Source organism: Eumetopias jubatus, unplaced genomic scaffold (assembly GCF_037043125.1).
Source record: "Eumetopias jubatus isolate StellerSeaLion01/CBP00866 unplaced genomic scaffold, mEumJub1_p1.0 scaffold_4, whole genome shotgun sequence".
In the NCBI taxonomy this organism is placed as follows: domain Eukaryota; kingdom Metazoa; phylum Chordata; class Mammalia; order Carnivora; family Otariidae; genus Eumetopias; species Eumetopias jubatus.
The window spans coordinates 127,573,543-127,598,120 of record NW_028274810.1 but is presented as its reverse complement, the minus strand read 5'-3'; the positions used below and the strand labels follow the sequence as shown (position 1 = coordinate 127,598,120).

Genomic DNA, 24,578 nt, shown 5'->3' with positions numbered 1-24,578 from the left:
ATGGGGGAGGGGGGAATTGTCTGATAGGGAATTAAAAGGGCTCAGTCCTCAACCATGGACCTCTTCTCTTCCCTCCTGTTCATCTGAGAGGTTCTTTTCTTGATATTCGATATACTCCCTCTTTTGGGGGGGAACGTAAATTCATGTTCTCTTCTGTGAGCTTTCTGAAAGCAAAAGTCATCATCCCAGCCGCCTGTCATCTCAAGGAGAAACACTTCATTGCCTTTAATGGAGAGGGGGTCTGTTAGGGCCAAGTTTCCTGGTGGACCACTTTTTCTTTTTCGTTTTCTGTTGTACCCTTGTTCCAGGACTGGCCCCTGACCTCTGAATGCTGCCAGCCAAGGGAATTGAATCCTGGCACTTTGCCAGGTTAGGGGCTTGGCCTTGGCCCCTTACGTTTCTTTGTGATGCCCAAGTTCATCATCTCTGTCTGACTGGGTTAGGAGGCTCCCTGGCTCCCCATCCGCTGGCTCCTCTGGATGGCAGTAGCCAGCCCCTGTCTAGTTCTTAGCGAGCACAGGATGGATGGAGAAGGTCCTTACAGTGGTCTCCCTCTCCCCTTTCTGTGGTGTCAGTTACGCAGGTCAACCACAACCAGATAGCAGATAATCCTCCTTCCCACATAGCGCCAGGAGGTCAGCGGTAGCCTAAGGCTCTGTCATAGCGCCTGCGTGATTCACCTCAACCTTGTCTCATCATGGAGGCATTTTATCATTTCATATCATCACAGGAAGGGTGAGGCCAGGACAATAGGATATTTTGAGAGAGCGAGACCACTTCATATAACTTTTATTACGGTGTATTGTTATAATCGTTCTATTTTATTATTAGTGATTGGTGTTAATCTCTTACTGTGACTCATTTCTACCTTTAACGTGATCCTAGATATGTATGCTGAGGAAAAAACGTAGTATCTCTAGGGCTCGGTACAATCTGTGGCTCCAGGCATCCACTGGGGGTCTTGGAATGTATCCCCTACAGATAAGGAGGGACTATAGTACTGGCAGGTTTTTAGGCAGCCAGCAAGTCAGGGATTGGCTGCTGGCTTCGCCATCTTGGTGGTCAGCAGCAGTGAGCTGATAAGAACCGATGTCTTAGGACAACTCACCACTGCCTTCTGGAGATTTTGAGGCCATTCTTCTGCTCACAGAGAGGGCAGAGCATGGGACGAGCCATGTCGCAGTGGCTGGTGGGCACGGGCATCCAATGCGTGAATTTGAATCCTGATTCTGCTACCCATGAGGGCTGAGACCTTGGACAAAGCTATTTAACTTTCTTTTTTCTTTTCTTTCTTTCTTTCTTTCTTTTTTTTTTTTTTTTTGCTATTTAACTTTCTAAACCTCTGGTTTCTCACTAGTAAAACAGGGACCATGAGGAACCTAGCTAAATAGCTTTTGTGATGACTAAATGAGATAATGTATTTGGAGCACCTAGCATAGCGCCTAGCACATGCTAAGTATGCATACCATTTCTCTAGCATCATTCCTCGGGGCAAAAGGCAGTGAGTGTGTCCATGCAGTCTGGGGTATTGATCAGGAAATAAGTAAAACTTCCGTGAGTGGGAAGTGTGCAGTATGTTGTGGGGGGTTAGCTCTTGAAACTTGGCTATCGGACCTCTAGCATCAAGTCTCTCTCTTAACCTTGTCCTGTTGAATACATATCAGGATTCAAAAGAAAGAAGTGTGAGCACTAGAAGCCTTTTTTCTTAATAGAAAAATGTCACCCCACTCCTGTGCCACTTCTTTCCATAGCTCTGTAAGTTAGGCTTAGGGTTATTCATGGCTACTCATGTTTTCTGTCTCTGTTCGGCTAGACTATACACCGCGAGGCAGGGGTCTTCACCACGCTTGTTCGCGGACAGTCACATATGAAGCATTCAGTATATATCCGCTACATGAGAAGGGTTTGCACCTTGACCTTGTGTCTGTCTTACAGTGTTGAAGAGACCCGTAACTTCTGAGGAACTCCTGACTCCCGGGGCTCCGTACGCAAGGAAGACATTCACGGTAGGCTCCTCATTTGGGTTTTTTCGGGCTCGTTTTCTGTGCCATGTCAACATGTCAGTGTACCAGTGTGTAGCTTAGGGATAGAATTGAAAAACCTTCTAATTTTCCTTTTGTCTTTGGCATTATTCTAATAGTAGATTATCTTGACCCTTTGACACTAAAATGCATTAGGCCTTGACATGATTTATGTTGAATACAGCATTTTAAACTCCTTTTGATGTGCCCTTAAGAAAAGATTTCCCCTATATACTTAGTCTGATATAATTACAGACTTTAAGTCAAATGGCAGGACAAATAATGCCAATAATTGTTTCTGTGTTACAGTTAATCCCCAAAATCATTTAAGACATTAGAGGAGTCTTTAGGGGAAAAAAGAAAACTATGGGATAATCTGTTCTACCATAAGGAACAGTACTTTTGACAATGCTGAGCATGTCTTGAGTTATACAAGCACTGGATTTTGGAGCACTGCATACCTGTGAGCATCTCCTAGCCACCTGCGCCTTCTTGGAGGTCCTCCAGCCTTCCTTCTAGAACTATCGGCCCCACAGGCTTTCTTCAAACAGAATCCAAGTGCTCTGATTGACAGCACCTCACCCACTCTCCACCCCCTACCTCTTTCTCTCAGTCTCTGCACAAAACCACATCAATGTGCTCTTGAAAGCACTTCTCCTCTTCCTTCAATCTTCTGACTTTTGGGGGCACCTAGGTGGCTCAGTTGGTTAAGAGTCAGTCTGCCTTCTGCTCAGCTCATGATCCCGGGGGCCTGGAATCCCACATCAGGCTCCCTGCTCAGCAGAGAGTCTGCTTCTCCCTTTCTTTCTCCCTCTACCTCTCCCCCTGCTCATGCTCGTGCTTGTGTGCTCTCTCAGATAAATAAATAGTATCCTTAAAAAAAATCTTCTAACTTTTGTTTTATTACCTCAGGGACAAAAAAAGGAAAATCTTTCCACACCCATTCAGGCTGCAAATACTTGTCAAGGACCGCTTCACATTCTGGGCACTGAGGAGTTAAAATAAAGATGGGCCCAGTCATAGCCAATCAATATGAAAAAGGCCCCGGAAATATGTCTGTATCAGGGGAAAAGGTAAACTATACTTTTGGAAGTGAAATTAGGTTAAGAAACTAGTAATACCAGCAAAGCCTGAAGCCAATGAAGGGCCTAAACATCTGTTTGAGAATGTTCACAAAAATTGCACTTGCTTTCCTGCCTTGCCTCAGTCTCGAGCATTCGAGAAACAGTTGATTATATTTGTAAGTTTTTTTGGTTTCTTTTTGGTTTTAAGTGTAAATGCCAGCATTGCTAGTAATTGTGAGTGTGTGTCTTCTGCATTTCAGTTAGGGTACGTATTAAAGACGTGTCTGGGAGCTGCCCAGGGATTGTAAGTGCCCATTCTAATGATTCTATAGGAAAAGGCACCCTCCAGTTTCAAACCACTTTTGGAACAGCACCTACTTGTAAACTGTGAACTTTATGTACTTATTCACTTACTTTTCTTGGTAGAGAAAATTGTGTTTCAAGAAAGCCAAAACTTTCATAAATTTCCCACTGTTAGTAATTTAAATTGTTCCTTTGGACTTCAAGGATATAGCAAGGTCACCAAGAAAGTATCATTTGGATCCAGGGGAAAAAGAATAAACTTGGAACAGAAATTGGGTCTGGAGAGAAATTTCAACCATGTTTTCACGATCTTCTAAATTTTCCATTGGAGTTTGATATTACATTGCATAGCAGCCTAAGAAAGAGGCAATCTGCCAGTTATGTATTGAGTATGCCCTCACAGAACATGCTTATTTCTGCCAAACAGGTATTGCTTGACCCCCTTTTCTGCATCGATACGCCTGTGTTTGTGATAGAAGCAAAGTGTTCTGTTCTCCCAACAAGGTTCAGATGGAGCAGAGAAGAGATATGTCAGGGCATGCACTTAATCCTGGGCTGGTTTTCTTTCTCTTGGAAGGACAGGCAAATTGCCAGAGACCGTCTGCTGATTGCTAATTGTGGTTTTCCTCTCCAGATCGTCGGTGATGCTGTTGGTTGGGGCTTTGTGGTGCGGGGAAGCAAGCCATGCCACATCCAGGCCGTGGACCCCAGCGGCCCAGCTGCGGCGGCAGGAATGAAGGTACCTCCAACGGGGCAATGTCTGAATACCTCTAGCCTCCTTTCGTTGTCTGCACCATCTGTACTTTCTCCCCCTGAGTGGTTTGGTCTCATCTTGGTCAAGTTTCCTTTCCCCTTTCTGAAGAGAGTTGAAGTGAAGCCAAGAGTGTGTGATGGGGCGAACAGGGAGGAAAAGGTTTCCTGTCACTCGGACGGGGCCTCATTGGTCTCCAGCCCTCCCTTGAGTTTTTCTCATCTCTCCCCTTTAACCAATACTGAGTTTGAACATAAAATAGTTGCTTTTTTGCTCAAGTCTTATATAACTCTACTGCTTCGGTTCTATACAAAGTATATTCCGGGGGGATTTATGCAGCCAGGGAGCATGCTTAGACCATGTGAGGCAGCAGTGAGCTAAAGAAAACAGAAGTCATGGGATTTGGAAGAGGAGATCTGGATTCCCATTTTGGTTCTGCTAATTCCTAGCTCTTTGACTTTGAACGAGTCCTGTAACTATCTCAGAGCCTGTTTCGTCCTCTTTCAAATAATAATCATATTTCCTTCTGTTGTTTTATGGATTAAGTATGTAGAAACATTTTATATAATGTGCAAAGAATGACACAAACATCAAACAAGTTGAATGAATCATGGAATATTTTTGAAAATAACTTTTAGATATTTTTTGGTACTAAAGTAATGCATATAGAGTCAAGAAAATGTAGAAAATACAGACCAGCAGGAAAAATAATGATAATTGCCTGTAATATTTTGTAACTCAGAGATAACCACTATTAACATTGACTTTAAGCAGCTTTATTGGGGTATGATTGACATACAATAAAGCATAGTCCTGTGGCGCCTGGGTGGCTCAGTTGGTTAAGCGACTGCCTTCGGCTCAGGTCATGATCCTGGAGTCCCGGGATCGAGTCCTGCATCGGGCTCCCTGCTCAGCGGGGAGTCTGCTTCTCCCTCTGACCCTCTTCCCTCTCGTGCTCTCTCTCTCTCATTCTCTCTCTCTCAAATAAATAAATAAAATCTTTAAAAAAAAAAGCATAGTCCTGTTCACATTTTGATTTATATTCTTCCAGACTCCTTATATTATGTATACACATATACACACATATGTATATATGTATATATATATCTATACATTGGTTTCTTTAAGCTTTTTAAATTGAAGTATAATTAACATATGTTACATTAGTTCCGGGTGTATAGCATTTTGATTTGACAATTCTATAGATTACTCAGTGCTCACCAGGGTAAGGGTAGTCGCCATCTACCTTACCATCATTGTTTTTATTTATACAGAACTATCATGTAAGAGGATGTGAGAGCATGGTTTTCTGCTTCAAAACACCTTTACCTGGGGTGTCTGGGTGGCTCAGCCAGTTGAGCATCCAACTCTTGGTTTTGGCTCAGGTCATGATCTCATGGTTGTGGGATCGAGCCCCACGTCAGGCTCTGTGCTCAGTGCAGAGTCTGCTTCAGATTCTCTCTCCCTCGCCCTCACTCTGTCTCTCTCAAATAAATAAAATCTTAAAAAAACAAAAACAAAAACACCTTTACCTAGCCCAGTTTTATTCTGTCATCTGTAAAACATTCCACAAAGGACACTTAGGTCTTGATTATCTGGGCCCATGGAAGGATGCAGAAGGCTTGAAAGCCACAGATCATTCCTCTGCTTATTTCTTCGATACTCTCATCCTCTCCCATCATCAATCCTTTTCCTGGACCAGTAAACCAGGAAAGCAATAGGCATGACTTGGATGTTCACAGCTCTGATGTCCAGCACTTACCCTCTGGCAGTGATGTTCCCACTGGAAAAGAAAGCTGGGCAGCAGAGACCAGCTCCAGCTCCAGAGACCAGGGTGCACAGAGCACAGATTACAGGCAGCCTGAGTGATCGGTGCTGCGCCCTGATTTGAACACCTCCTTCAAGGGCTCACCAGGTCCTGTGCTCTGGACAAGTTGCAGAAGCCTTGTTGGCCAGGTCCATCTGTGTGATAGGCCCTTCTTCCCTCCTCGGTCTGCAGCGGGCACAGCACCAAAGGAACTCAGAGCAGGAAAGCTGGCCAGGCGCATGAAGGGCGAGCATTTGTATCTGTATCTGTGCCAAGGCTGAATTTGCCATTTTCTAATGGAACTCTTGGCTGGGGGAAGAGTTTTATATTTTATTTCCACAGCAAAGCACCTAGTATAAATTATTTTTGGCAGACTGCTTCAGTGCTGAGCATGCACTCACTCACATGGGGCTTTGACTTAAAGCATGTTTGCTTTGGGGAAAGCAATGGATTTACACTGCAGCTAAGGACCTTGTTGTGCTTGGCCACATAATTGATTTTAGTCTATCTTTATGGATTAACAGGAATAACTGTTCTAGGCATTGTCAGTCGATCAGTTAATTAACTCCTTAATGTAGATACCCTGATAGGTGGGTAACTTGATATATTTTTTCAATTTCATAAGCTACTGTTTCATATGGTTTATATTCTCAGTTTCTCAAGGGGTGTACAATGGTTTTCATATGTTTTAGAAAGGCACAGAATGTATTAGCGTTGCATTTCCAAAGTTGTATCATACAGCTCTCTGGTCTGGCAAAATATCCTGAGCCGAGGTTCTGTGATCAAAACTTTGATTGATTGATTGATTTAAAGAGAGAGATTGTGTACGTGTGTGTCCACGAGCTGTGGGGAGCAGGGGCAGAAGGAGAGAGAAAGAATCTTAAACAGGCTCCACCCCCAGCACGGAGGCTCCATCTCACAACCCTGAAATCATGACCTGAGCTAAAATCAAGAGTTGGACACTTAACTGACTGAGCCCCGCCCAGGTGCCCCTGTAATCAAAACTATTTCAAACTGCTGTGCACTTTAGCACCCTGTCAGAAATTCACAAAACACATGAGCATATTAAAAATTCTGGCAAGTCCAGCAGGCAAAAAACTTGTTTAAATTGTCTAATACAGTTTTTTATCATTTAATAGAAATACTCAAATGAAATCTTATGATTGTTAAGACATAGCATTAAAACTGTTCAAAGAGGGGCACCTGGGTGGCTCAATCAGTTAAACGTCCGACTCTTGATTTCGGCTCAGGTCCTGAGATCAAGCCCCACATCGAGCTCTGCGCTAAGCACAGAGCTTGCTTAAGATTCTTTCTCTCATTTTCCCTCTGCCCCTAGCCTCCGGCTCTCTCTGTCTCTCTTAAAAAAAAAAAAAAAACAACAAAACAAAAAAAACCTGTTCAAAGAAGCTGCTTTTGGTCAAAGTCTGTATTGGGATGAATATATAGAGATATATTTTTGAATTGTATTGCTGGTTGAATGCAAAAGACAGAGAATACCATACCCTTCCATATACTTTAACTGTGTATATTCATTTCAATTACTTAGGGAGCGCCTGGGTGGCTGTGTCGTTAAGCATCTGCCTTCGGCTCAGGTCATGATCCCAGGGTCCTGGGATCGAGCCCCACATTGAGCCCCGCATCGGGCTCCCTGCTCGGCGGGAAGCCTGCTTCTCCTTCTCCCACTCCCCCGGCTTGTGTTCCCCCTCTGTGTCTCTGTCAAATAAATAAATAAACAAAAATATTTAAAATAAATAAATAAATATATTTAAAATAAATAAATAAATAAATTACTTAGCACATTGTTTTCTCACAGAAAACACTGAATTGTTTCCTATTTTACCGTATTTACTGGCCCTGGAATAACTCCACTTACATAAAAATCCATTTGTATAATCCAGTCCTAGAGGCTTGTTTCCGCTGACCTGTCACATTGCTATTGCCCTTTGCCCTTGTCCCAGAAAACCACAGGGAGGTGTATCTGGTTGTACAGAACTCTGGGAGGGTGGGACCAGGGACACCACCCCACGGGAGCTTATCCACTGACCTGGGCAATGATTGACCTGCTGGGTCCGGGTGGTAGAAATGATCCAAAATTCTGGCCAGAAGCCTCCTTTTAGCACCTGTGAGTGGCAGGAGCTGACTCGGGATGGTGTAAAGTGCCTCACTTTGTCTTCAGGGTCACTGTCTCTGTGGAACCCCAGGCTCATCCGTCAAGTCATGGTCCTGGTTTTCTCCTGCTTTCTGATGTGGACACAGCCTTGGGCCTGAGCCTTTGTGACTGTGGCTGCTGAATTTCACTACTTTACTTGCTAAAACAGAGATCATCTTGTAGCTAAGTTTCTCCTAGGTACCATTTCTCTCTCTTATTTCACCTTTCTATGGGGATCGGAAAGTTTTAAGATGTGGGCCACCAGCATGTGGACAGGAGAGACCCCAGACTGAAGAAACTGAGGGCCGTTTTCCCCGGTTAACATGTCTAGACCTTGCCAGGCCCAAAGGAGAGCTCCTTGCCTGGTTAAATGGCATCCTTAATCCATCATGAGAGGAGACCTTCATATTTGTATTAACATTTACTTCTCTAGAACGTCTGGAAGAACTTCAGAGAACATGTGTCCTTTGGGAGAGTGATAAGGTCTACCCCAATTCTAGATTGGAGTGTAGACATCTGAGACCTTTGTGCCTGGGCCACCTAGGCCCATGGCCCCACAGTTCTCATGCCTGTCTCTCAGAACAGCTGACTGAGGCAGGTGGGGCTGGATCAGGACTGGGCTGCAGGGTGGGATTGCTGAGAGACAGGGCCGGGAGCATATAAATATGTGTGTGTTGGGGGGGGCGTTCAACCTGACCTCAGTTGTAAGTGGAATTGAGTTTTAGATGTTTTGATCAATTACTAGACTTTTATGTGATCTCAAGCTTGTTTGTAAAGTTTGTCTTAGTAGTCTGTTTCTCCCCTTCCCTTCTGATGACTTGCTCTCCATGCAGTAGGAAAATATTTGTTCCCAGAGACCTAAAAGGAAACGGATGTTACAAGAGGCCCCAAACTATAACCTTATTTTTAGTTTTGTCTGAATCAAGACTCTCATAAAAAAAGAGAACAATTAGTTGCATCTTTTCTATTCTTTAAGATTTTTTTTTTAATTTATTTTTTGACAGAGAGCAAGAGAGGGAACACAAGCAGGGGGAGTGGGAGAGGGAGAAGCGGGCCTCCCGCCGAGCAGGGAGCCTGATGCGGAGCTCGATCCCAGGACCCTGGGATCAGGACCTGAGCTGAAGGCAGACGCTTAACGACTGAGCCCCCCCAGGTGCACCTAGTTGCATCTTTTCTCAGAAGTTTGCTGTTTTGTCTCATAGGATCCCCCTCCTCGCTCCTGTGCCTACAAAACAACAGCTGTAGAGTCATTAAAATTCTCACTTGATCTAGCATCTTTGAGTTTGGAGCTGTTTTTCTTTTGATTGTTCTTTTGCTTAAATGAAACCTGCAAACCTCTGACTTAGAGGGCCTTTCACTGGGCATCACAACTCTAGAATGGACCATGAAATACGGGAATCATCAAAAGCTTAGTCAACCATTCAGCCTTCAGTGCATTTTCAACGAGAAGAGGTTGTTTGCTACATTTTCTCTTTGGGAACTCTTCACTCATCATGGAGGAATTCCATAGCAGTAAACTATGGTTCATTTCAAGGCAAAGAGGGGGAAGGAGGGAAGAAGAGAAGGAACTCTAATTTACTGAGTGTCTACTGTGTGCCTGACACTGCACCATACTAGGCCCTTTCTGTACATAAGGCCATTTAATACCGGCATCTGAATACTGACATCCTAGAGGAAGAAACTGTTCCAGGAGGAATAATTCTTTTTCTCCCCTCCTTTCTTCTACTTTGAAAAGAAATAAAGTTTCTTCAGCAAGACTGCGGGCTGCCATCTAATGACTACTTAAACATGGCTTCATGTCACAACTTTGAATGACATCCTTTTTTTTTTTTTTTTTTTTAATCACCTCAAGTTGAAACCCATTTCTGGACCACATTGTCTATCATAACTTTGTTTTACATGATCCTCCAGTAGCTGCCCTCCACTGTGGACAGGGCAGAATTTTTACATTTCACAAATTCATCGTGCTTGTATCTATGTCTGCCTCAAATAAATCTAATCGAGTGACTCTGGCACTTAAAATCCTCTAATGGCTCCCCATTACACTGAGGATAAGGTGCAGATGCCTTCCCGTGGACTACAGTGTCCATGATCTGGACCCTGCTGAGAATAACATTATTTCCTACCCTGTTTTGCTTGTATAAGGCTCCATTGGCCTTGCGTCTGTCCCTCTCAAATACCAAGTTTTCCCGCCTAAGGCTGGATGACTGGCTCTACTGTGGTCATTCAAGTCTCAGGTTAAAGGTCAGTTTTTCAGAGTAGCTTCCTTAAATACCCTGTGATATTCTTTATCTTCCTCAGTTACTCTTTCTCATTACTACCCTGTCTTAGGTTTTCAAGACATAGTATTTATCAGAATCTGATAATGATACTTATATGTTTATTATCTGTCTGTCTCTAGGAGCTCCATAAATGTAAATCTGTCTTAACTACTATATTCCCAGCACTTAGCACAATTCCTGGCGTTTAGTAAGTGCTGGAAAAAATCTGTGCTTCCACAGAAAGGCTGAGGAATTCACCCACTGAGCACCTGCCTTGTGTCCCCACACATGTCATATGCATTCTCTATTTTATTGTTCTCACAACTTTTGAAGGTGGGAGGGAAGTGTTCTTCCAACTTCACGAGTGAGGAAACTGAGACCCAGTTAATCTCTTTCCCAAAGTCACCCAGTCTATAAATGTCAGAACTAAATTCAAACCTGGTCTCTCTGCCCCAAAGCCCTACTAATGCTTCCTACTGCATTATTTCATAAAATACAAACCCACGAGGCAGAGCTCAATAGACGGTATATCCTAATGAAACCCTGAACTCCTGCAAATTGCTCATGGATACATGACCTTTGATGTCTCTTGTGGGAAGAATTTGTATTTCATTCCAAATGAATTGTTAGGGCAGTCACATGTTCACCTGTGTTGGCTTGAAGATCAAATAAATAATTTTTATTCTTGGCACCAACCTCTCACTTGGGTCAGTGCTAGATCTTACAGGGTCACCCAAGTGAAAGATGCAGAATATTTACTCGTGTTAATTTAATCAAATACTTGTCAGGGCAAACCATTCAGCCTTCACACTGAAGAAATTTGAGCCATATTTACAAATAAGGAACAAAAGATATTCTTGCTCTTTTCTGGAAAGTTTCTTTTTTTCTGGTGGGAATAATTAAGTCCTGTGAGAAACAGTATTCAAGTTTTCATGCAACCCGTGCCAACAATCGGGAGGGATTTCAAGACTCCTGGCTTCTTCTCTTGTTTCCTGCTGTGATGAATTGATGGATGTGGACTTATGGGGCCTCTTTTCTCTTTGTTTGTTTCTTTGTATGTTTATATAGAAACAGAACTATCTGAGTCAGAGTAAGGCATGAGTGGTCATTGTGTGCTTTTTTTACGCCTTTCAAAAATTCCTATTTCTTATATGGAAGAGAAAAGTAAAAATCCTGCTTTTTGGACTTTCTTTCTCATAGCAACAAACCTGTATCTCTCATGGACTTGTCCTTCTGAACCAAGAGAGGCCAGGTCGGGCCAACCATCTGAAGTTCCTAATTAATTTAGCCAAGACAGTTCGGGCATTCAAGTAGCACGTTGTGGGATGATGGTCAACACAGATGAAAGAAATACATTCTGTTAACTGTATTAAATGTAGTTCTTTTCCAGTTGAGTTCAGGAAAATCATGTGTGGGAATAAAAGGTGATGTCTTATGTACCATGCTAAGCCTCTGGCCATATTGCCCCTTAGTTGACAGAAAGCAGTAGGGTTAGTGTCCCTTTGCTCATCATTAGGTGTGACTAGGGTGTGGGGAGAAATGACCACTCTGCCTGCGGGTTCCTGACTGCACAAGAAGCCACCTCTCAGAGCCTCAGCTCAGACCCCTTAGCTGTTCTGTGCCCTTCCTTAGCAGGGAGTGGTCTTCACGTCAGGCTCTGACAGCCTCCCAGAAGACAGGGCAACTCCGCACCGTTCTTTGTTCAGTTGGTATTGACCATCTACTGTACACCAGACACTATGTTAGGCCTTCATGGGATTTTCAGTCTAGAGGAGAGGGACATTAATCAAGTAATTCCACTCTTAAATATATAAACAGATGAGAGCTATGAAGAAAAGGACTGGAGTTTCTAATTTTTGTAGGACGGTGGGAAGAAATGACAGGGAACACTTCCCCCAGGAAAAATGCTTGAGCTGAGATCTAAAGAATGGATAGAAGTCAACTGAGCCTGAGTGTGTCTGTACACTTAGTGAATGTGTGTGTGTGTGTGTGCATTATGCACACATATGTGTTCACGTGTGTAGTTACATCCACACACGCACAAAGGGTTTATTCCATATAGAAGAAATGCAGAAAGGACCATGGTTCCTTGGACAAGAATGGAAGCCATGACTAGACTGCAGTGTGAAGAGAATTTTGGAAGGAGGGGTAGCAATGAGTTAGGGCAGAGTGTTTCTTAACTTATTTGTTATTATCTTTCCCTTAAGAAGCCCTTCTAAGACATTTTTTCCCCCTAATATCCAAACCTCCCATGAGGTTTGGACAACACAGATACACTGTATTCCTGTTCATATACTCTGCCATGTATGTGTGCGTGTGTGTGTGTGCTTTATACATAAAAAGAGAAAGATTTTTTCACACTCCGCTTTGGGGCAGCTTTTCCCCTTTGGGGGCTAAGTCACCCCTAATGAGAATGCGTGAGTTAGGGAAGGAAGCTCAAGAGCTTTATAAAATTGTGTTAAATTTAATCATAATGGTCATCCAACCAAATATGCAACTTTCAAGTGTATAGTTTGACAAACTTTGTCAAATGTACACACCTGTGTAACTACCCTCAGAACATAGAACATTTCCAGCACTCCAGAAAGTTCCCTCATGCCTCTTTCCAGTCAATCCCACCCCCCCCCCCACCAGAGGCAACCACTCTTATGATTTGTCACCAGAAATTAGTTTAGGTTTTTAGGGTCAGACAGAATCCTGGCTGTATGCCTCATGTCTCTGTGATGTTTGGCAAATTATTTCATTTCTCTGGACCTTTTTCTCATCTTGTAAATGAGGAAAGATGCAGAGTCTTCCTCAAAGGGTTGGTGAGGGAGGTATGCTGTCCTTCCCTCTTCCCCACAGTATGAATTACGCGGGCACCTCTAAGAGGCGTCCAGCAGGATCAGGCTTATAGCATAAGGATCACTTCAGGCCTAGAAATGGTTCCAGCTGCCTGAACTCTGGCCTTTCCAGTCTGCGTTGTCCTTTGCTTCGTGACCCACAAATCCTGCCTGCTCCTCTCATTTCCCGAATGTTTCTGCTCCTGTGCTCTTCTAGAAAGCTGCTGCCATACTGAGGACATAGGTCCTTTCTCACTGGCTTCATCCAGTGGCCTTATTATAAGCACCCCTAGTTCCCCCACTTTCAGAATCTCCCAGAACCATATCTGACTTATCTTGGCCAGTCATTCTCCTTCCTTTCATCACCTGGCCCATCTACATCATTCCTTATCTTGTGGCCCATCCCATGTTCTGAGGGCTCAAGTTTCCAGTTTGTGCCTGGCGCTGGGTCATATGACGAAGAGCCAGGCTTAGGTGTCAGACAGCAGGTGTTTGAGTCGCACCTTCACCACTTCTGTAGGACCCAGGATAACGACTTAAACTCTAATCTAAGCCTCAAGTTCTTCACCTTTATAGTGACACTTATAATAGTCATCCACAAGTCACAATGAAATGAAATGTGTCCTAGCACGGTAGCTGGCCATAATAAACACTCAGTACATGTTTGTAGGTGTCAGTTATTATATTACTTGTTATTCTGAGTCTGCTGGCTCATCTTTGCTTAAATAAGTTTATATTTATAAACATGTAGCACAGAGTAGCAAAACAATAGATGAAATGGGGTATCGTGGGGAGCATGGTCTATGTAATCATATGTTCCTGCCATATTGCAGCATGCCATTGCAATTTGCTCACTTTCTTAGAAACGCCGAACCTCCGTTTCTCATCTTAAAATGGCAATGATAATTGCTTCATGGCATAAGTGTGAGGACAGATAAGAAAATGTGCATGAAGTATCAAACCCAGAGCTGCCATGGAGTAGACCTTCAGTGAGGATGATCTCCGACTTCATCAGATATAAGATGCATTGATCATAAGATGGAACCCGATTTCAGAGCTGTGCATCGTAGAGTCAGCATTTCCTGGCGTTACATCAAGTCCCAGCCCTGATTGCTATACTCCTAGCATTGGGGCTGAAAATAAACGCTTTTATTCACAGCTGTTGCAAAAGTAATCTTTTCCAAAAGCAAAGACATGTCAAGTTTTAGAAGTGTCTTGGTATACTCCTGAGCCGTTCCTACACTGATCTACTGTAGGGCTCGAATCCTGGCTTTCTTTGTGCTGGTTCCCTGAGGACAGGATGAAATGTAAGTACTGAGAAGTGAAAACCTTGAAACCCCTTAGACCTCAATAGATTGGGTGGTCACCCTATTTTTCTCCGTAACACCTGAATAGTTATGTGTGGCCAAATCCTGTCAACCTTCTGAAAGACTCCTCAAGAGCAGATCACCCTAAGACTGCCTCCAGGTATAAAGTCAGCGACCCCTACCCCCGCTCCAAGACTCACCTATACCTGGAAAAAATTAAAAACTACCCCAACCAAGGCTGGACCTCTCTTTCCAGAGCCATGTCCTAAATTTATCCATGAGCAATCTTAAGTATCCAGAAGAGTAAAGATAAATATCATACTGTCTTTACTGTCTCCACTGGTGTGTGACTTACAGAGGATTCCCCAGTTGGGGGCTGTAGATCAGTGACTCTTAGGTATCATTATTTTTTGAATGACATAGAATCCTTCCAAACAGTGGTTAAGACTAGTATTTCTTTGCCATGTACAAGCTGGAAAGAAGTTAATCCAAGGCTGAGATGTGTCTCTGTGGTCTCTGATCCCTGTTTTGTATTTTCACTTTGCCCAGTTTCCATTGCCAAGGTCACTTGAAGGTCTAGGATGGCTGCTGGAACTTGAACCATGAGGTTTGCATTCCAGCCATCCATAAAGGAAGAAGGGAAGGAGGAGGGTACTCTTACTAATTTAAAGATCCTTCCTGGAAGTTGCACACGCTACTTCTGTTTACATCCCATTGGTGAGAATATAACCACACATGACCACACTTAGATACAAGGAAATCTAGGAAATGGTGTTCATTCTGAGTGACTCTTATGGGTTGAATTGTGTCCCCCCCAAAAAAGATACACTGAAGTCCTATTCCTCAGTAACTGAGAAGGTGACCTTAAGGAAATAGAGTCTTGACAGAGGTAATCAAGTTAAGATGAAGTCATTAGGTTGGGCCCTAGTCCACGATTGGTGTCCTTATAAAAAGGAGAAATTTGGAAATAGGGACTAATATGCACAGAAGAAAGACAGACTGAAGACACACTTGGAGAAGATGTCCATGTGCCTGGATGATGCATCTATAAGCCAGTGAATGCCAATGATTGCCAGCAACCACCAGAAGCTAGAAGATGCAAGGAAGGATTTCCTCTGGAGCCATCAGAGAGAATGTGGCTTTGCTGATACCTTAATTTCATACTTCTAGACTCCAGAACTCCATACTTCTAGACTCTAGAGACAAGGAATTTCTGTTGTTTGAAGCCATCCTGTTCTTTGTATTTGTTATGGTAGCCCTAAGAAACTAATACAGTCGCCATGTGTCCAGGAAAAAAATGGAGGTTCTATTAATAAAGAGGGAGAAGACAGTGGATACCGGGAAACAACTCATAGTTTCTGTCACTGACCATAAAAAGCTGTACAAACATCCTTCAAGAAATATTTACTGAGCGCCTACTGCATACTTTGCCCTGTGGGGATCCGGTGGTGAGCAAAGCCAGCGAGGTCCCTGCCCTCAGGGAGCTTTTGGGTCTAGTGACAAGGGAGATATTAATTATTCACACAAATACTTAATTATAAACTGTGATGTGTGTGTTTGGTAGGAAGATTACCGGATGCAAGACTTGGAGTCTCAGATACAAATTTTTGTAGGTTTGCACATTTCATTCATTTTCAGAATTCCATGATGAACACTATAAAGTCATGTGCTGAGTCTGCCAGTTTGCCTTTAGCATCAGAGTCTCTTAATTCCACCCACTACTTTTCTTCTGCCAGATGAAATGAAATGTTGTTGGTATCATAGTTACAGCTTATGGTTCTCAAGGGAGAGCCTGTGAGAGAAAGCAAAATGATGGAGAATGAAACAGGAAAACATCCGTTTGGCAGAGGGTCATGTCACTGAAGCAGGAATTATGGATGTTGAGTTGATTGAATGCTTTGTTTTTCACATTCCTCCTCCTCCTCCAGTCTCTTCCACCTCAGTAAATATCATTACCATCCACCCAACTCCTTGAGCCAGAGACCTAGAAGTCATACTTGTTTTTCTCTTCTTCCTCCAATTCAAGGCATTTCCAAAATGTATCTCGAATACATCTGTTTGTCTTCATTTCCCCAACTCCAAATGCCTGTCATCTCTCACCAGGACTACTGTGGCCCTAATTGGTCTTACATGTGACCTTGCAGCTTTATCATCTGTTCCCCATTTAGCCACCAAAGGAAATCTGGTTCTGCCACTCTCTCACTTGAGATCCTTCATTGTGTCCACGTTGCTTTTAACATGAAATCTAAAAGTGGCCTACGCAGTCCCACACGATCTGACCCCCACCTGTCTTTCAACTCTTACCTCCTGACCACTCTCCTCCTTGCTCCCCCCTATCATCACCTTTTAGTTCCTCAAAACAGTGATTGCTTTCTCTTCATGGGCCTTTTGCACTTGCCGTTCCTTCCTCCTAGAATTCTCTTCTCATGGCTTGTCACGGGATCCCTCCTTATCTTTTACACCTCACCTTACATGTCTCTTCCTCTTTAATGAGGATGGAAAGTCTTCATAGCATTTTCACACCCACATCTCATTGACTGGAATTGTGTTGCATGGTCATTTCTGGGGGTGCTGAGGATTTGAATATTTCATTCTCCAACTTTTATAGGGCAAGAGAAAGAGAGGTTGGGCTGAAGTAGGGTGAGTGAAGCCTGCAGTATCTGCCTGAGCTCCTCATTTTTCTCTTTCCTCCCTCCCTACTTATTTTCTTCACAGATATGTATTTGTCTTCTAACCCTCCTCTAGGATACATGCTCTATGAATGCAGGGATAGCATCTAATTCTTTTTCTACTACATTCCCAATAAATGTTTGTTAAGTCAACAAATTAATTTCTGTGGCCGGGGAGGGTGGAAACTCTGATCTAGACACTGTCTCTGCCTTACTAAAATAAAAAGGCTTGTTAAAATGGCAGATAGCCAGTGGGATTTCATTCTAGTACTTGCCACACCACGTGGCCCTTAACAGGTGCTCAGAATTTTTTTTTTAGAAATCTCAGTCAATTGGATTCCATTTATTCAAGTCTTACTATTTCTGAGATATTAAATAAATCCTTGGAAGTTGATTCCCAAAGCCCCATCATTATATTTTTAGGCAGAAGGACAAATATAATATGTACTACAGACTAGCCGCAACAAGATAATTCATCTGAAAATCTCTAGCATCTTGCCTGGCACAAAGTTGATACTAATTTTTATTTTTTAGAAGAATTTGAGCATGTCAGGTGATGTCTAGACAATACATTATTTAAGAGGCAGACAGCACTGAACATATTTGCATACGAAGATAGACTTTCCATTTGGGGGCACACGTCCCACCCTTTCAATAGATTTCATGGAGCACAAGTGAAAACAGTCCTAAGATAAATTAAAGCAGTATTTGTGAGGCATGTTAGGCACCGTGCTAGGTGCATTATCTCTGTTCTTTCATTTATAATCACCTCTGTCTTGGGACAGAGTATTGTCTCCCTTTTTATAGCTGGAAAAAAAATGAGGTTTGGGGGGTTTAAGAATTTTGCCTAAGGATAAGACTTACATGTGAATTCCGATATGCCTGGATCTAGATCATATGCTTTGGAATCATTATTATTTATGTGTGAAACTGGTTATATCAAGAGAAGATTGAAGCCAGAAATACCCTTAATAACACAGGGGTTTAGATGATGCTGGGACAGAAGCATAATATTTTGGGGCCCCTTGGCAGTGGTTCTTACTCTAGAGCTTCGTCCTCCAGTACCATGATACTGATAGATGGCATTCTTGCCAAGTAAGAAATCCAAATCACTAAAATGTTTAAAAGTGAAAGGGCTGAGTTTTGGGAACTAGAAAAATAACAGCCTTCTTTCTCAACTTTCTGTATCCCAAGGATTTGAGCAGCCCAAATCTGTTGATCTTTAAGATGTTGGTATGATACCCAGCATTTGAACTGGGCTTCTGAATGAATATGTTCTGTTGGTAGGAAGCCCAGAAGCATGCACCCTGGTGTCTCATGATAGCAAGTATGGATCCGGATGATGTGATTGTAGAGAGCCTTAAGCAAGTCTGTACCGAACATCATTAGACACCTTGTTCCACTCAGGGCTTTCATATCTGGTTTTTCCTTCTTCTGTGTTTTGTCTGACCCTGGTTTAAGTGCTTGTTCTGGCTGAGTCCCATATTTTAGTGTCGTCTCTCTCTGCCCTAAGACTTTATTTTCTGCCCCATCTGTCCTCCAGCCCCTATGCAAATCCATATTCCTTCCACCAGTCCCACTGTGGAACCAGAGGGCAGGATCTGCAGAACCTGTGGGCTGGGCAGAGACCCGACGATGCTCTGTCCCCAGGACCTCTCTAGGCCAGTGTAGGTCTTAACGGGTCTTTTGTGACTTGATGTAATCTTCAAACTAGTTTGACTTCTGGGAGGGGACGAAAGCCATTGTGATTATGTGATTAATGCTTGTTGATTCACCTTTTATTCTTGGCTCTTATCCAGGATTTTCATTGAGCATCTTTATAGATGAAATGTGTTTGAAATTCAACACTGTATAAATGTCTGTTGAATTTCCAACAGCAATAGTATTATTTTCTCTATCAATAATCAGAAAATTAAAGCTAGAAAGATTCTGCTGATTCTTAACATTATCTTGGGGTCATATGCCTCTTTGAGAGTTCAGTGACAGCTATGGACCCTCTTCCCAGAAAAAAAAGAAAAGATGAGAGAGAGAAAGAGAGAGACAAAGACAAAGAGAGAGAGAGAGAAAGATTTGCACACAGTCTAGTGTTGTTCACAGATTGTCTAAAACTTATTCATGGACCCTAGGATAAGAATCTCCCAGTTTAACCTTCCCATATTATGGGTAAAGAAAATAAGGCCCACCTAAGTGAAGTGACTCACCCAGGGTTAAGTGAGAAAACCAGAACTAGTATCTGATCGTGCTGATAAATGTGTGTGATGGATCAACTTCAATGCTTGGCCCATGAACACCCAATTTAGACTATTCCCATCCCTCCTGCACCCCACCCCACCATCGTGGTCATTTTAGTAACTAATATGATTCGGGCTGTTTGAGTTTATATTATGGCCAACTATTTTTAATTATTATTATTATAATAACAGTGCCTTGCTTTTGTAACACATGTGTTGGAGACTCCCATTTCTCATTGTATTCTCACAACTCCCTGAAATAGAAGTGAGTACGTATTATAAACTCCATTTTACATGTAAGAAAATCAAGACCCAAGCAAGTTGTTTAGGGCCAAGTGAGAAGTGAACTGCAGCTCTTTGTGTGCCATGAATTCCACTTTGGGGAACTGGGCTTGCATATAATCTTCTTGTTTAGAACAAGCGTAAGCAAGAGCACAAAGATCTTGAATTATTGCCCAGATCAGTGTTTCTCCAGCCTCACTGTACATCAGAATCACCTGGGAAACTCCTCAAACATATCAAAAGATACGGACACAGTTGGTCCTGGGGGAGGCCCAGATATGGGCGCTTTTTGGAAACGACTTAAATGTGTAGCAGCCAAAAAGGAGAACTATCATCCAGACTTCACAAAAGATGGATATAATGCTGCATAATCTCATCATGTGGCTGGATAAGGGGCTGCCCTGATTTTCATGCCTGAAATTCAAAGGTAAGACCGTGTTCCATAGTCTGTTTTGAAATGCCCTGCGAAGGCATTTGGAGGGTGTACTTGGGGTCTTGAGGTATTGCCTTGCAGTGTATCAGTGACAAGCACATTTGGAAATGCATTAGCTCCACTTGATATCAGAATTTGCCCAAAGCAAAACAAGCCAAGAAGCGGCCCGTAAACCTCAATAACACTGTTAGTGAGCAGTTATTCCTCATGCTGACTTCTTGGCTGCTGTGAATTATGACAGTGGGGCCGTGTGTAGGTCAAGAAACCCAGCTTCCCCCAACTGCCGGCGTAAAACACAGCTCCTCTTGCATGTCCGATACCTTGGGATGGAATTTCAGGCTGGGGTTTCAGCCCCATTTGATGATGAGGATGCCAGTTAACAGCTTGTACCCTGGGAAAATTGCACTGTGTCTTGTTCTTTTTGAGCAGCAGAGGTTTTTTAGAAGAAAAGGAAAATAGGCTGCATACCATCCCAAGGAAAGTTTAAAGCAGAGGTCAATTGCTTTTTAATTCAAATATACTTTGGGTTTAGTTTTAAAGGTTGGATGTTCGTCTGCTGAGGAGAAAATGTTTACCTTTTCCCCCCTTCTCTTCATACCTAGACCTGAATAGCCACCCAGATTTGGCCGAAGTTTGTGCTAACTGATGAAAAGTTCATGAAGCAAGGTGTTAAATGGGGCTCTCTTGCTGGGCTGGGGAAAGCCAGAGATCTGCAGAAGGAGGGCCCCCAGAGCCCCTCAGCACCTCAAAGGAAAAAACTGCCTTTGTCATGGCTACGTGTGACCAGCTGTGTTACCACAGTGGGACCATGGTGTACCCTAACTGAACTGTGTTCCAGGCAGGGTAGTCACCTGCACATACCCACAGCTGGGGTTGATGAGGTCAAATTCCACTTCACAGAGCCAGAGTAATCAGTACCAAGCACACACCATATCTTTGTAGGCCCAGCGGTGGCATGACTGTCTCCTACCTTAGCTGGGTCAGAGGGGGCAGAGAACCAAGGGTCCCCATGTCTGTGTACACTGGAATCCTGGGCTACAGGCCTATGTGTGGAACACAACTTAGGTGTCTCACACTCTGTGCAGAGTCTGAAGTCATTCTTGTCAGGAGCTTCTGATCTTGTAGAGACAGGATATATACAGAGAAATAGCTGGGGAAAAAAATACGTTTTCCATATGTATTTCCTTAGTACCTCAGTTGTTTATGGTTCCCAAACCTCTATTTCTCGTTGGGTAACTGAAGTTTCATTTCTGAAGGTTCTGGAATGGGACTATAAGGGAAGCTGGTGAAGAAATCTCTGGAAGGTGATGACCTCATTAGCAGGTGGGAGTCTTGACACCACAATTGGTCAGAGGGCTATCAGTCAGGGAGAAGACCTGGATGTGGAGCAGCACAGAACGGACAGGCTAGAACTCCTCCACAGCACCTCTGCGTCAGCCTCTAGCTGTATTTAACCATGGCAGCCATGAGCGATGTTCGCTGCCTTACTTCTGCTTCCCAGATATTATGCAAATTTCTCCTTGTGGCCATTTAAACCTGGAAGTATACTGGAAAGGGAATCTGGGAAATGTAGTTCTGGCTTGGCCAAGTTGACAACACAGAGCTCCACCTCTTATTTATTATATTCAAGTTCTTCCTAATATCAGGCCCACAAAATATCCTCACTACAAGTATGAGGAAGAGTTGGGGACACTGAATATGAGATCCATCCAGTAGAGAAGGGGAGAGGATGAAGAGGATCACCTCAAGGAATTGTACCCAGTTCTTGCTCTGTATGTGGAATTGTATTATATACATCTAGAGTGAGGGTGCTTCTACCATTGTCTCTGTAAGCAAAACCTATCTCTTTGTTCCCTCTGGTTCCTTGGGGTAGGGACCCAAGACAGATGAAGTATTTAAAATAGGAATCCCGTTTATTTGGTTTGTTTTTTTATTTAAATTCAATTAGCCAACATATAGTACATCGTTAGTTTCAGATGTAGTGTTCAATGATTCATCAGCTGAGTCCCATCTTTGGTCTTTTCTCTCCAGACTTAAAAAACAAAAAACAAATACCTCATTCTAGCAAACTCTGGTTTTGTACACAACATGACTCAGTTCCGGTACTTTATGAAAGACGGAAGCAATATGACCAAACTGACTGTGGCCATCTGGGACACTTTCCTGGATCATTTTTGAATGCCCAGAATGGAAGTCCATTTTCCAGGGTTAACCTATAAATTAATCACTTTCTTGCCTGAATACTTAGCAAAGGTGTTTAGTCCAGCCTCAGAATCCAGTGGGTTAGCATTCGAGTAAACATGCACAGGTGTGGGAGCTGGCCTAAGAGGGTAGACCACTTAATAAAATGTAATGTCTGGTATGTTCTTTAGGGATAACAGGAAGAAGGAACCCATTTTTTTGGGGGGTGTCATGCTGAGTACAGTGACAGTTGCTCAATATGTATCATCTCTCTAATCTTTGTCACGGCCCTATAACCTGGATATTAGCTCTATTTTATAGTTGAGACTGACAGAGTTTGAGTCATAGCCTCTGGTTGTGCAAGTAAATGACAGAGCCAAAAGCCAAACTAGCCCAGGTCTGTCTGATTCCAGAACACTTGGTCTTTCCATTATGTCATGGTGCCCTTCTAATGTGTTGTAATTATTTTACTTTTCTGGTCCTCAGTTTCTCCACCTGGCTAATCTTGGCAAAGTCTGTTACCAACTCTGCCAAGGATTAGGTGTTTCCCTAGGAATGGAGATACTGGACAGAACCGCAATCTTCAAATCCATACAGTTCTCTGGGACTGGTGTGCAAGGCTCCTAAAGATGTTATGATCCAGAATATAACACACAGGCCACGCCTACTGTTTATTACTAGACCGTGGGAGGTGGGAGTGGGGTGGGGTTTACTCCCAATCTTTAGCCAAGTCAGCATGGAACCTCCCTAGATCCTTCAGCACAAGCTCCTAAACTGAGATGGTCCTGAGGAGGCTGATTGGCAGCCCCGTCCTTGCCCCACAGATTGTTTGGTCCCAAATGTAGCCCCAGGGACTGGTAAAATAAGGAAGAGTTTCTAGAGCAGAAACCAGAGGCATAGTTTCCTCCCCTGGGGGTACTCAGCTCCCATTGGCCGTGACAAAGAATGTCTAAGGTTACTTAGTGCAGATAACACACTCAAAAAGAGCATGCTCCATCTTAGACCTATTTATAACCCTTTTACTTTTCCCACCAAAATACTACCAACTACCTGGTAACCTGGGCTATCTCTGCAAAGTACACACACACACATACACACACCATTTTGTTCTTAGCACCACCTTGGCGGTAGAAGAAAAAGAATGAGACTTTGGTTCGCTCTTAAAAGTTAGATAATATCACCAACACACTATAGGTCACCCCTTATGAGTGAAATAATATATGAAAAATGCACTGCATTTGTGGAAACAAAGTTATAATGTAATTATTTACCTGACAAATAACCTTAATGTGTACTGCATCTTGTTTAGTAATCTTTTAAATTTTTTAGTATATTCATTTTGCTTTTTAGCATAATCCAGAAAAAAAACATAATTTCTGGGTGTCAAGTGCCTAACAATAAAAAGCATTCTAAGGGCAAACAGCTAATTGGGTAAAAGGTTTCTGTGGAGGAAAGAATTTGGGGTCAGAGAGGAAATCTGACCTTCTGGAGGCTCTTTTCTTTTAGCCGTGAGCTCCCGTGGGAGTTAAAACATGTGTTGAGAGTGTGTGTCTCCTGCTTCTGGAAGCCCCAATTTGCAATTCCATGGAATTCTAAGGAACTTTCTGTATCCACGGTGTAAGCCAATTTTGTAAGGGGGGCAGGTAGGAGTGATAATTTGCATATCCCCTGTGGTGCAAAGGCTCCCAGATGACAGATTCCTTCAGTAGTAAAGGAAGTCCAAGGAATCTTGTGGTTATAATGTGCGTACGCTGCTTCTCTTCAGTGCCCGAACACTTCTTATAACCTTGGGAAACCACCAGGGCAAGAGTGTGCTGTCTGTCCTTAGCACACGTAGATCTTGGAAGTGGTCCCAGTGCAATCAAGAGCAGCATGTGGGGAAAGAGATACGAACCTCCAGGGCAGGCCACAAATCCTCCAACTATCCTCATCCCCATCTCCAGAGGGAACCCCCTGGAAGGCAAATTTTCGTCCTAACTTTGGAAATCTAAGTTCAGTGGATCCCGTATCTCCCCTTCCTTGAAGTACATCAAGTCCCCCTTGACTGACCCCTCCCCCTCAAACTGAGCAAAGTGGACTAAGGGTGAGCCTGGATCTGAAGCAGACCTTTGGTCGATTTGGGCTGGAAGGGGGCAAATGCCTGTTTTTTGTTTGTTTGTTTGTTTGTTTTTAATTTTTTAATTTTCTTATGTTAATCACCATACATTACATCATTAGTTTTTGATGTAGTGTTCCATGATTCATTGTTTGCATATAACACCCAGTGCTCCACGCAGAACGTGCCCTCTTTAATACCC

General features: G+C 43.1%; 1 protein-coding gene across 1 annotated transcript in view; it reads left to right on the top strand.

Moving 5' to 3' along the window:
• DEPTOR (DEP domain containing MTOR interacting protein) overlaps positions 1–24,578 on the top strand; it is a 126,267-nt gene that overhangs the window by 81,498 nt on the left and 20,191 nt on the right. The window contains exons 7-8 of the mRNA XM_028090845.2: positions 1,936–2,006; positions 4,023–4,127. Of these exons, the coding sequence (XP_027946646.1) occupies positions 1,936–2,006; positions 4,023–4,127 (176 nt within the window). The remainder of the gene's footprint in view (positions 1–1,935; positions 2,007–4,022; positions 4,128–24,578) is intronic.